We start from the raw sequence: 13,983 nt of genomic DNA, 5'->3' as shown, positions 1-13,983 counted from the left end.
AAAAAAAAAAAAAAAAAAAAAAAAAAAAAAAAAAAAAAAAAAAAAAAAAACCTTAACTTAACTTGAATAGGATATAAAAAGAGAAGGAAACTTTCATCTTTAATTTCTCATCTGATTTCCTATCCCTCTTTTCTCATCTCTTCATCCCCCTTTTCTGTTTAGCCTCAGTTTTCCCTGTGTTGTTTTTTTTGGATCCATGTAGCCCAAGTTGGGATAAGGCTGAGTTTGTTGTAGTTGTTGTAGTTGTGTACGTGCCTAATGATTAGTTGTAATGTCTAATTATTTTCATTTGAGTATGATTTGTCTTGAAAGCCTGTTCATGATCTTGTTCTGGATGGAAGTTTTTTCTTACATGTGGCAGTTGGGGTGGCTACCCTGAAGGGTTGATGTGCTTGACCATCTACACATCTATTGGAACAAGTTTCACACAGTGGTCCTTCACTACATAGAAAGAAGACATGATTTTCTCACCCTTCTTAGGAAAACCTAGACTTTTTAGTAGAAACATTCAGTGCTAAGTAAGCTGCGGATCTGACAATGACAATGTTCTGTAGACATGGTCAATTCAGAGCTTAGTTGTAAATTTTGTTCCAGTAGTCATTTTGGTTTGGTATTTTAGGTAGTTTCGATGAAATTTGTTAGTTAATATAAAAAATTTAAAGGGAGAAGTATCTCTGAGCCACCAGCAGAGGTCACACTAGCACCTTCTCTCTCTCTCTCTCTCTCTCTCTCTCTCTCTCTCTCTCTCTCTCTCTCTCTCTCTCTCTCGTCACATGAAATGACCTCTCTGCTCGCTATTTATGAAACAATTACATTGTCCCTCATTGTCTCACCCTGCCCATTTACCCTCTGCCGGTTACTCAGAGGTCCCTTGCATATTTAAAAAAAAAAAGGAAAAAATATATATATATATATATATGGATAAAATATATTAATTTTAAAAAATAAAATGTTATAACATGATGCTTCTAGAAGCCCCTCGAAATGGGCTACAAAATGGATCTGATGATGCTTAGTTGTAAATGGGTTTGAACTAAATAAAAATACCGAAATAATCAAAACAGACTGATGGATCAAACTAACCAAAACATGAAATCAGAAAATTTCACTGAAACAACTGTTCGTTTTGGCCACCGAAACGATGCTTTGGGCTTTTCAGCCGAAACGAAATGAATTTGATCTTAAGATTCAGAGAGGTGTCTAAGGAACATTCTGTGAGTGCCACTTCATTCCTCCTATTGCAAGAAAAAGGAATTACCAGTCCACAAAACGAGTCTCAACGGCCATTCTTTTTCTCTGATGCTTAAAGATATAAGCATAAAATGTGTCCTAAAACTTCCTTGTATTTCAGGGTTTCTAAGGTTACAAAAGAAGGCAAATATATGCCGTCTGATGTTCCCCGGCAGCTAAGTTATGGGACCATGGTATATGTACGCCAAACAATTGTGTCCGATGCTTCCTGTGCTTTATCACGAGCAGTTTGTATAGCGACAAGGTATAGTGCTGTCCGAAGACAATTTGGTTCTCAAGATGGTGGGCCTGAGACCCAGGTAATCCACAAGTAGTTTTGAATCAATTGCTAAATTAACTTCTAAACCATTGCTTTTGTTGTTGGGTTTTTCTCAGATGAAAACCTAGATTTAAGAAATGGAAAGAAACTTTTTCTCCATGGCTGCCAGTAAAAAAAGTACTTTTCTTTCTAGATTGTTAGAAAGCTGTGCAAATTCCATACTAGCACTGACATTGAAAAGTTCCTATATGGTATTAATAAAAAAAAAAAAAAAAAAAAAAAAAAACTCTTTTTTGAACACACTCTGAATATACCTTTGACACCCTCCAGTAGCTTTATGTTGTTGTTAGTTGTTACCCCCCATGGGAACACACATTGGAGTTAGTTTCACAGTTGCTGAATCATGCTAAAATTGATAAAAGAATGACTTTGGTTTTGTTTAACTTGGTCAATCAAATATCCTCCATGATGTAGGCGATCAAAATACTTTGTTGCTATTGCTGAACCATCACTTACTGTTGACTTACTATGATTTCACTTCCACTGAAAAAATGGATTTTTTTTTTTTTACATCACTCTTTTTGTATACTGCCATCTGTTGTACAGTGCTGCGAGTTTCTCATTTGGCCAGTGACCTACTAAAATATAATCGGCACCCATGAGAGAAAAAAAAAGGAGTAGTTTTGAGGAGGGAGATTCTTTGTATTTTAGGGGCTAGAGGAGTTAGTTTTGAGTTGCTTGAAAGCCTTCTGTTAGTGCATATCAGCCTCTCCTGTATTGGCTAATAACCATCAGCAGCATTGAGATCCCTTGTTCTACATCATGTCATCATTCTGCTCATTTCTTTTGGGAATTCTCTAAACCTTCTGGTCAAGCAAGAGCTGCTCAATTTTGGAGCTGTATTCTGCTGACGTACTTTCAAATCTGCTCCAAGATCTCATAAGCCTTGTGTAGCAAGTATAGATTGACAATGCTTAGTAGAATATCCCTTATTTTGCTCCCCTTTCCCTTTTTTAATAAAAAATTGATTGGTATTTTTAAAAAAATCATTCTTTGCGCTCAGATGATGACAGCACATTGAGAATGCCTTTTCTTGCATGGTTTTTATTTGCTGCTGACCAATGTTTCCTTTGGTTGCAGGATGGAATTGAAGAATGTCGGAAACTTTGTGGTGGCCATGGTTACCTATGTAGCAGTGGGCTTCCCGAGTTATTTGCTGTTTATATTCCTGCCTGCACATATGAAGGAGACAACATTGTTCTGCTTTTACAGGTTTGTTTATTATTATTGGGGAAGATGATGGGCCACACAACTCTTCAATGCATGCATTGGGTGCCCAGTTTATTACTCCACAAGCCAACACCTCTAGGTAGACATTGGGGGCAGGGTGTGAAGCAAGACATAGGGAATAACTTTCCAAGTTGCACTTGTATTAGAGTTTATCATGATGCTTAGAGTGGAATGTTATGACAAGTCACTAGGCTCCTCTCCTGCTGATGATGTGGTTGGGCTGTCCAATGTTTTTGCCAGACAGCTTTGTCACCATATCGCTCCCCCGTGTGATTATCTTTTTGTTACTCATTTATGACAATTTTGTGGTGTTCATTCAATGCATTTATGAACAACCATGTATACGTTTGAACGCATAGTTCAATTTTGGTTGAAATTTCAATGCCTTATCTTGTTTTTGGCCCTAGTTGAACCGAAGCCACCAGCAACTTTATAGGTTACAAGGTTTCAACCAAAATTATGGTCAAAATACCGAAATGAAACGCTATAATGCCTAATATAAAATGCCATAAGGCATTGTGAACTAGTACAATGCATCTTCTTCGATCGTTTGCCGGATTTGAATCAAGATTCGAATTTGGATGTAAATCCTTTATCTTGAAATTCGAATTCGAATTTGAATATAGATTTGTGCAAGATTCGAATTTCAATCCACTGAGTTTTTTTCCAATCTAATGATTCAAACATGTGTATAGATGCGTAAATAGGAATTACAAGAAATTTCAAGGCAAAATTCTATCATTTGGCCATCAAAATAGTTATTTTGAGTTGGCATGTGAAATGGACCAAATTCAAGTCCATTTGACCCGGGTTGAAAACCGAAATTAGGAACCTCGTGTGAAAGTATTGACATTTGTTACTCTCTCTTGCTAGGCAGACTGATCTGGTTGAGTTGTTTTCACTGCCTTTTTTTTTTTTGGGGGGGGGGGTTTGTGGGGCAGTTCTGCTGGAGAGGGGGAATTGTCGTTACTGTTATTAGCTAGACATGGTTTACCATTTAGCTAGTTATGTTCTTTATTCCATATGTATATTGTGGGAAGTATTGAACAATTAGGATGAAGTATGTTACAAGTTATCATCTTGTAAACTTGTGCTGTCAATACTGAAAATTATTTTGTGCAGGTTGCGCGGTTTCTTATGAAGACTGTCTCTCAACTGGGATCTGGGAAAAAGCCTGTAGGCACAACAGCTTATATGGGACAGGTGGAGCATCTTATGCAGTGCAAGTGTGATGTTCAGAGAGGTATTATGTATTCTGCCTTCTCTCAGATACTCAGGTCGCAACTTCTCCCTCTATATTGCACTAGAAAGATAAAATTATAACTTTTGTTAGCATTGGGAGTACTACATATCAAAATCCATTCTTTTTTTGAGACCTCTAACTTTCATCTATTGAAGAGAATAAAAAACCTATGACTTACATCATTCATGGAAAAATGACACCCCTAAAGTGTTGTGTTGATTATGCTTTTTTAGTTATGGAAACCTATTGTTTCCTTCTTATTTGTCTTCCCCTTAAGCATCCATATCTTGTATTTAAACTAATAAAATGCATAAATATGTAGATTGTAGACACTCAGATTCACCCCTCATGAAGTTGTCCATATGTATGCATATCTATACTTTTACTTGGTTAGATATTAAAAAAGAAAAAATCGACCATTGAAAGGGTGTTGATTTTTGATAGATACAAATAATATTTGTCTTCAACTATAAACCTCACACATTGGTGTTTGCTTTTGCTTTTGCTTTTGCTTTATAGATCATCAGTCATTGTTTCTCATATTATTTTAATCTGTAATTTGAAGATCTTCCGGTTCCAAGTTCAATTTGTTGCTTGTCACTTCTACTTACCCCACAAGTTCAATTTGATTCTTCTTCAACATCGAAGTAAAACTAAAACTAAAATTACTGAATTGATCTAACTCCACTCCTGCTACCTATCAGCTGAGAAACCCTGAATATGTAAGACATATAAATTGTAGTTTCTCAAGTAACAAAGGTTCTGATAATTTTTTAATTTATGTTAGAATGATTTCTAGCCTTTTCTAATCCTTTGATAGCTTTGTTATAAAAACAGAAAAACATTTTTTTCCAATATTTGGACAAATTTGGAATGGCTTTTCTATGATGTTCTCATTATGTGTATCTTTTACACATCCCACCAGTTTGTCAGTTGCCACCAACATGGTTACATAGGTTCCAGTTCTCTTCTTCTCTTATATCCATATCATACTAGTGAATTCGTGGTTGTACCCTTAAGACACTGGAGTTTTCTGTGCTATCTTAATTTTCTCACATTTATGCAGCTGAGGATTGGTTGAAGCCTAGTGTAATAATAAAAGCATTTCAAGCAAGGGCCGCTAGGATGTCTGTTGCCTGTGCTCAAAATGTAAGCAAGTTTTCAAGCCCAGAAGAAGGTAGTTGTTTTTTCCCATTCTACTCTATGAATTTTTAAAATTTCCTGTGCACTCCTGCCACCCCCACCCCCACCCACCCAGAAATTAAATAAAAATAAAAAAAGAAATAAAGAAAGAAGAAAGAAAGAAAGTTGGAATTCCAAGTTGGTATGTCTGATAGGAAGGACACATAGGGTTTAAAAAGGTCTCAGCCGATTCCTGGCCAATTCTAAAACGATTTGAATGGGGATTGAGTCGAAATCAACAGAGACTGATCCTGTACCCGATTCCAAGCTTTTAAATCTTGGAATTAAATTAGTATTCATCACTAAAGAAAATTAATGTATCATGTTTCTCTTGTTTTCTACTGACTAGTGACTACTAATATTGCCATTCATATAAACTTCATGTACTTCAGTATAACTGCATACTTTTGATGATTCACTCTTTCATAAACTAAATTTGGAGAAACATTTTTCCACGATAAGTGAAAGAAATTGGATGTTACATAAAATCCATTTTAGTGGAGCACATTTTCGTCCATCCTGCCTTCACACAGGATCTGTAAGACACTGTTAAATAGCTCCTACTAAGACCATAGGCTAACCAGTTGGCCAAAGATGGTGATAATTAAGTGCCTTATATGTTTTCGTCTATGATGTGATCCCGGGGTTTGGAACCTGTTTGGGTTCTCTGTGGGCCTACCCAAGCACTAAATAACTTAAATGCAGGAAAAATAATGGCAGTTCTGTGATTATATACTGAAATCACAAGGGGAAAGTGGCAATCTGTAATAAAACAGAATCTTAAAATAGCTATTGGGTAACTTAATAGGAAGGGATATAATGGGGTATGGGATTTATTGTAAGAAGACAAACTTGGAAGAGTTTATAAAATATAGAAAAAGTAGGATAAAAGAAGATGGGAGGGACAGTTTGGAAACAAGGATAAATAAGGGAGAGAAATAACCCCCCAATATACCTCCTCAACCTTCCGCCAAAAGAACCAGCAGCAGGAAAGACTGGCAAAGATGATTTCTTCCTCCCTAGAGATCCAATCGATTTGGGGTTTCAGGTAGAGATTTATTACTCACAGAAATATGGATTCCAGAAAATAATATCTTGATTCAGCTGCGTGGGAGCTATTACAAAGAATCTAAAACTGGACTTGGCGGAAACCAGAGATCAGATTTGAAGTTCTGATTAGAACTTCTGGCAGGGGTCAAATCTTTACTCAAAACTGTACAGGATGGGTCATTTCTATCACAGGTGTGATCCATTACCATCTCAAACTAATCCAAATAGAAACAGTAGAGATCAATGGGAACACTTGGGCTGCAAATCATGTTTGACAGAGCAGGCCCACAGAAGAAGGATAATTGAAACACAGGAGTAATAAAGAAAGATATATAAGATGAAGATGAAAAGTAGGAGAAGGCCAGGGCTGCACCGGGGGGTGGGGGTGGGGGTGGGAGGAGGCTAAAATTCTAAAAAAATAAAAAGATTATATATCATCCTAAAGAAGGTAAACATCTAATTATCCTGCTAGATGGAAGACCCAAATTTGGGCCTGCTTCTCAGTCTGGGTTCCCAAACAGGCTCAGTCCAGATCGACGAAGTGCTTCTTCATCCGTTTGCCTGATTGGTTAGTTCTATGACTTACATATGTTCATTGGGATGCCACCATCTTATTGATGCAGTGAATGCAGCTCCGTGGCCAAGAATGGGGGGAGTTTGTCCCACATCAGTCAAGTAGTGCACGGTTGCAGGGCTTATGACCCTAGCCAGGGCCTCTCCACCCTAAAGCTTAGCTTTTGGGTTAGACGCCATCTAGTGATATCAATACAGGTTGTTTGTGCACCAGCCATGTGGGGCCAATTGCCCAAAGTTGGAGGAGTTGATCCACTGAGTGCATCTTCGTGGCTCTCAGAATGGCTGAGGGGTGGGGGTTTAGTCCCACGTCTGTCGGGTAGTGTGCAACTGCTAGACTTGTGACCTATCATATGTGGGACATTTAGGAGAAATGCTTCTTCCTGTCTAAATGCAAGTTGTGGCAATATTTCGTATGTTTACTATTACATGTACTTTTTTTTACCAGGCGTTGCAGAACTCTCCGCTGACTTGGTAGAGGCAGCTGTTGCTCACTGTCAATTAATTGTTGTAACCAAGTAAGCTTCTTCCTCTTCTTTTATATGAATTCATGGATAGAGACTACAATATTATATTATGATGGTTCCTTGCAAATAGAGGTTTGAGAAGTTGCAAAGGGGCCTGGCTGGAGAAACCTTGAACAACTTATGCTTTAATTCTTGTTTTGCTTAATGAGTTTCTTATTTCAGAAACCTTCACTAATGTTTGCTAGGAATGACTTGTCATTGTACTTTCTCTTTTTAGATTCATTGAGAAATTGCAGCAAGACATTCCTGGAATGGGGGTGAAGGAACAACTGGAGGCACTGTGCAACATTTATGCCCTCTCACTGGTTCACAAGCACCAGGGTGATTTCATTGCAAATGGGTGCATCACTCCCAAGCAAGCCTCTCTTGTAAACGGGCAGCTTAGATCTTTGTACGCCAAGGTTGGTATCATATCTATTCCAGCTATGTACCATCTATTGTGCATGGTGGTACCACTATTTCATTAAACTAACAAAACTGCCCTTTCTTTGGTAGGTTCGTCCAAATGCCATTGCCCTGGTTGATGCATTTAACTATACTGACCATTACCTTGGCTCTGTTCTTGGCCGTTATGATGGAAATGTATATCCTAAACTCTACGAAGAAGCTCAGAAAGATCCGCTTAATGACTCTGTAGTTCCAGATGGCTATAATGACTACATTAAACCCTTGCTGAAGCAACAACTCCGGACTGCAAAACTATAGTGACCAAATTATATTCCTCATGGCTATTGTTATATTATCAATTGCTGCAAATAAGAATTTAGGAACAAACCACCATCTGGCATTTCAGGGGCAATGAACTTGAAGAAAACAAACGTGTATTAGTATAGCTCTACTCTTGTAATAAATTATTCTGACATATGTTCATATCTTTCTGCAAAATTTAAGGAAAATGTTTATTAATTTATATGATTTGGAGGTTTACATTACTTGCTGGATTTTTGCAGAGACTGAAATTCCTCGTTTTGTTGATTGCCTTGGTACTTAGTATATTATGTAATTTAATAATTTTCAATGTAACCTAATCCAGGTGCTTCTAGTGGGTTCTGGTTATGAGATTAGCTCCCTCAAAAGTTTATGACAATGGAGATCAAATTTAGGACATCCAAATCACTGTTGAAAAGTTTAAACAATTAACTCCATGTGTCTTATCTCTTTCCTCAAATGAAATTATCTTGCTGAATGTATGATATTATTTTGTTGCATCTCATTGGTGTACTTTCTCTATGTTGCTTGCTTAGAGAACTCTATTCCTAAAAGGTAACAAATTAAAACTGAATAACCGGAATCAATTACAAACCAATTAACTGAATCTGATTAGTAATTGGTTTTGATTTGGGAACTTGAAATCAATTAATAATTGGTTTGATTTTGGTTTGTCATTTACAAGATGAATTGAATCAGGCCAAATCATTTAAATCAGAATCGAACAGATTAACACCCTTGTCTCAGAACTCCTCCATTTTGAAAGCCCTTTCTTCATTTCTGAATTCTTGTTCTAATTTAATGGGTAATTTGGAAAGAAATGTAACGTTTCAAACTTAACCATAAGGGTCATATACTCATATTTAAAAAAAGGAAAGGATTTGGTGGGTAAGCCTTCCATCTCAATTCGATGTCATTAAGACAAAACTCTAATGGGTCCAAAACCCTAATGTTCATATATAATTGACATCCGATGTATTCCGGGTCCAACCAAAATCAAGCCCATATATGCACGTGGCAGTAAGCTACGACTAGGTCCATTCCTGGCCGTCCGATCCAGATGAAGTTTGGGAAGGGAGAGGAGAGAAAATTACGGAATCCAAGGAAATAATCGACCAATAACCACCATCAACGGCAGGATGCATGGAAAGTTATTTTTCATAATTTTTTTTATAGTGAGGAATAAAAAAAAAACTCTAAGCCTAATCAAATTAAAATAGGCCCATGATCAGATGGGTGGGCCCCCATCTTGCCTGCCGACAGATTACTGGCCATTAACTGTTTAATTAGCTAAAACTATGATTATTATGTAATTAAAGGACGTGATTATACATTGAGGGAGCACTTCGTCTATAAATAGTAGCAAATTTGTAACAGCCAATAACAAGAATAAGCAAGCCAACAGTAGTAGAGCAGTGCACTCTCTCTCTCTCTCTCTCTAGAGTACTATAGAAAGCGTATATGGCTAATTCCCTTCACTTCTCTCTCTTTTTTTCTTATTACTCTCATATTCTCTTTCTATGTATTGCTTCCCCAAGTTATGTCTCTGTTTCAATACCAAACATTTGTCAACCACGGGAACCCACTGGTCACCGGCCGGAGCCACGTGGTATGGCAGCCCGGATGGAGCCGGAAGTGATGGTAATTGAAGAGAGCAGCACTGGAAGAGCTAATTAAGAGTGTAGTTTTCCTTGTTATATGTTAATGTTTTCTCCATGCCCACATATATATAGACACTGATATATGCATATTTTGTGTAGGTGGAGCTTGAGGATTGGATTAGCAGTTTCACAACCTCCATTCTCTGCCTTGGTCACAGGAGTTGGCCCACCCCTCTATAAGTCAGGCAAGGAATGTGGCGCTTGTTACCAGGTACCTAGGCCTTTACTTGGGAGTGAGATTCCCCCTTCCACTATATTACCTCTGGCATGAGTCAACTGACCCCGTCACTCCCAATAAATGGTGAGATCCAGACTCTATACTTGAGAGGATAGGGAGTATGTTTGGTTGGCTTCCATTTGTTAAAGTATTTTAAGTCAAAATCCTGAAACTGTTTCTTTTGATAGGTGAAATGCACAAAACATCCATCTTGCTCAAGGAAACCAGTGAGGGTAGTGATCACTGATGACTGCCCTGGAGGCCCTTGTCTAACAGGCTCTGCACATTTTGACTTAAGTGGAACTTCAGTTGGAGCCATGGCCGTCACAGGACAAGAAGACAAACTCAGGGACGCCGGAGTCTTAGAAATCTGATATGCACGGTATGACTGCCTTTGGTGTGATCATTAATAGATTAGAACAAAGAAATGGAAACTTTAAGGCTGTATTTGTAATGGTGCATTCTAAAAAATCAAACCAAACGCAGCTTTAGTCTTCCACCCAAGATCTTACACACTGGGGCCACTATATTTATGTATATTTGTCATTTCATCTTCTCAATCTCAATATTTTGTGGGTCACGGGTACCCCACCCCCTAAAAATCTCAAACCAAAATCATGGTTAATGAGAATACTGGACTATACGGCTATACGAAAGCGTATTAAACTGTATAGTGGACTCTTTGAAATTATGATTTTTTTTTGGTACAATTTCTTGGAATGCATTATCGACCTAGAATGCGTATCAAACGCAACATATGATAGATTATTCAGGGAAGAGAGTGGCATTCCATGTGGATCCAGGGTCCAACCCTTGCTATTTATCAGTCGTTGTCCAGTTCGAAGAAGGGGATGGCGATCTTGCCGGAGTTGAACAAAGGGGAGCATCGATGAAGGAGGAGAAGATGTCAGAGTATGAGTGAAAAGCCATGATACAATCTTGGGGAGCTGATTGGCAGCTTAACTCTGCTGGTTCAGCATTACAAGCCCCATTGTCTATACGTTTGACATCAAAGTATTCTGGAGAGACCTTAGTAGCAAAAAATGTAATTCCTTATGGATGGAAGCCTGGTGCAAGCTATAGATCCTTGGTTAACTACCTATGAGGCTATCAAGCCTCAAGACTAACTTAAGCCCTCCAAGGTCTAAAGCCTCTCTAAGCTCGTTATAAGTATTAATGAAGGTCTTTGGTTTTTGTTGTGAAGCCAGTTAAAGCTGTTGTAAAGGTGCTTTAATTTACACACACTGGCAATGAAATGCTTCTTGTAAGCTGCAGGACAGACACAGTAACCCTAAATCAATTAACCAAAAGAAAACAACTATCATCACTAACACTACTGAGTACCCCACCCCTCAATCCTTGAAACAGAGTAGATGATCACAACAGAAACAAACCATCTCCAAACGGATACAAAAAAAAGAAGTGCACTTGGTGTACAAGGCACAAGGTTCTTGCATGTGCGAGGTGTGAGGGAGAGAACTATGCTTACCCTAAGAATGTTGAGAGACTGTTTCAACCACTAAACCATCAAGTCGCGACATTTATGCCTACCGTTGAACAAAGCACGTCCCTTTATATAGAAAAAAAAATAGATAAAAGAAAAGCATATATAAAAGAGATTTAGTCATAGAGAACTATGATGGCACAGGAGTGGACCAATGAGTCAAATTTCAACGGAGGAGATCATGAATCATATAGATATCATTTTATAATTTTCAAATTTCAAATATTTTTTTCTTTCTTGGGTTGATTGCTGCAGGATAAAAATTTGTTGGTCAAATGTAAAAGAAGGGTTCGAAATACCCTGAGACTCCTGATCATTTCTAATTCATCCAACTCCCCAATCAATGATTACATCACAAACACATGATCCCTGACCCATTAATTAATTATCATAGATAATTTTAGATAAGATGTATAACAATTAAGTGGACGAGCCTTGACGCAACAATTAAGTTTCACTATTACAATCTATTGATTTCGATTTCAAAACATCCTCTCTCCTCTCCCCTCTCCCCTCTCCCCTCTCCCATGAAGTAGAGGTCAAGGCTGCACCCCCACCCCCAAAAAAAAACAAGGGACTTATAACCTTATCAAAAGGACTGACATAGTCACACTAGGCCATCCCCTCCTCCCTTACCTATTCCCTATCTGGGTCCTAAGTCGTAAAAGGGCACAACTAGAGAGTAGGTCCCCTTCTAAAGAGATTACAGTTACAAAGGGTCATTTTTTCTCTTTAGGCAAGGGAGGGTGTCAAGTGTAGACAACGATTTGTGTTGTTAAATCTGCTTTGCTTAGATGGGTCTTTCTAGAATAACCCAATTTCGAGTGGGACACTTCCCACAAAGCTCTTTTCTCTCAAGGCGTAGCCGTGGCCATGGAACGTCAGCATTACCTTCACGACTTCTGAGCAACAAGAGCAACAAGAGCAACATAGATCAAGTCCTACCATTTGTCACAGCAAGACCCATCGTCGTTAGAGCACTTGCAACTCAAGCATCTGCGATGGTGAAGGCGATCAGAGTTCATGAGCTCGGTGGACCTGAGGTAATCTCTCTCTCTCTTTTATGTTTAAGATTACAATTCTTAAAGGCCGTGCAATGATTACTCTGATGAACTTCGTAGTATTCTTGTAGTTTGATGGATTACAATTCCAAATCATCAGAACCCGCACTTCTATGAGATGAACTGTGTAGAATTTTTGTAATTTGATGGATTAAAATCACTAAATTATGAGAATCAAGTTGAGGGTTCAATTAATTGACGGGAGTTTTTTTCTTGATAAGATGTTTTAGTCCATCATATCCACTCAAGGCAGAGGTGAATTTGTGAGTTTGTGAAATTTCCTTCCACTTAGATGATCCTTGGGTAAGCTCCCTTTCTGTATAAATCCTTGAAATCCCAGAAAGATTGAATTTTTCTCTTTGTAAGGTGTCCTTTTACGCCATAGGAAAGCCAGGTCAGGGTTATTCGAACTGGAACCGATATCTGGACGTTTCCTCGTGAACCAATCTTTATATTCTTTTTTTATTGTAGACTGATTATGTCAACCATATCCACTATTTTGACATTTCGTAGTTCGTAATAGTGTATCAGATCTTTGATATTCTTGATTCTGAGTTTCTAATCTGTTTCATATGGGTTGATGTTGGAGCATCTCACCTTTTTTTTTTAATATATAATTTTTTGTTTTTGAAATGTCTTGACTTCTGAATTGAATACTTTGTCTTCTTCCTCATCTGGAATTGACCTTTGAGTATGAATGGTTATGGAAGTTAAACTTATTTCCGAGTTGTAATGGTTATAGGTCCTGAAGTGGGAGGATGTAGAAATAGGAGAGCCAAAGGAGGGTGAGATCCGTGTGAAGAACAAGGCAATTGGGCTCAACTTTATTGATGTGTATTTCCGAAAAGGAGTTTACAAAGCTCCTACAATGCCCTTCACTCCAGGTTTGCTCCTACTTCTAGTTAATTGTGGACTAGAAAATGCATTTGATATCTGCACAACTTCTTATGGTACCTGACTATCAAGTTTGGAAATTCCTTCTTCACTTGCATCAGTATTCATGTCCTTTTGGAAAGTCTAAACTTGTATAGTATTCAGTTCTTTATAATATATTTGGGACACTTCTAATTGGGTTTACAAATAATAACTTGACAGTTCCACTGAGGAGATCTTGTAGGAAAGGAGGGAGCTTGATCTAGAGCTTTCTTATGGCTCCAACATGAGCTATATTTTGATTTCTTTTCAATCATTTGAAGTATGTGATAAGAATTTGGACATCCACAGATATCTTCATATTTGTGATATGCTTAACTAACTTGTATGTATTTGATTTTTAGAGTCTGCATGGCAAATTCTTCCATGTGATATGCCTTACCTGACCGAACACACAAGCCCGCATTTTTTTCCTGGTCAGAATTGACCGACCAGACTAACGTTCCTGTCTCAATCATTTCGTTTATAGCAGTGGAAACAAAATGCATAAAAAACAAAATACCGTGCAATAGTTTTTTTTTTTT

The 13,983-nt window shown here is 37.9% G+C and overlaps 1 protein-coding gene and 2 pseudogenes across 1 annotated transcript in view; all 3 read left to right on the top strand.

Moving 5' to 3' along the window:
• The window catches only part of LOC122082021, an 11,972-nt pseudogene extending 3,688 nt beyond the window's left edge, over positions 1-8,284 (top strand).
• Positions 8,285-9,603: 1,319 nt separating this feature from the next.
• Positions 9,604-11,258, top strand: LOC122082162 (annotated as a pseudogene).
• Positions 11,259-12,188: 930 nt separating this feature from the next.
• LOC122082020 (quinone oxidoreductase-like) overlaps positions 12,189-13,983 on the top strand; it is a 6,653-nt gene continuing 4,858 nt past the window's right edge. Inside the window, exons 1-2 of the mRNA XM_042649508.1 lie at positions 12,189-12,508; positions 13,269-13,410. Coding sequence (XP_042505442.1) covers positions 12,260-12,508; positions 13,269-13,410 — 391 coding nt within the window. The 5' untranslated portion in view covers positions 12,189-12,259. The remainder of the gene's footprint in view (positions 12,509-13,268; positions 13,411-13,983) is intronic.

Source organism: Macadamia integrifolia, chromosome 6, assembly GCF_013358625.1.
Source record: "Macadamia integrifolia cultivar HAES 741 chromosome 6, SCU_Mint_v3, whole genome shotgun sequence".
Classification (NCBI taxonomy): domain Eukaryota; kingdom Viridiplantae; phylum Streptophyta; class Magnoliopsida; order Proteales; family Proteaceae; genus Macadamia; species Macadamia integrifolia.
The sequence above is the reverse complement of the archived record's forward strand: the minus strand, read 5'-3'. Positions and strand labels throughout refer to the sequence as shown.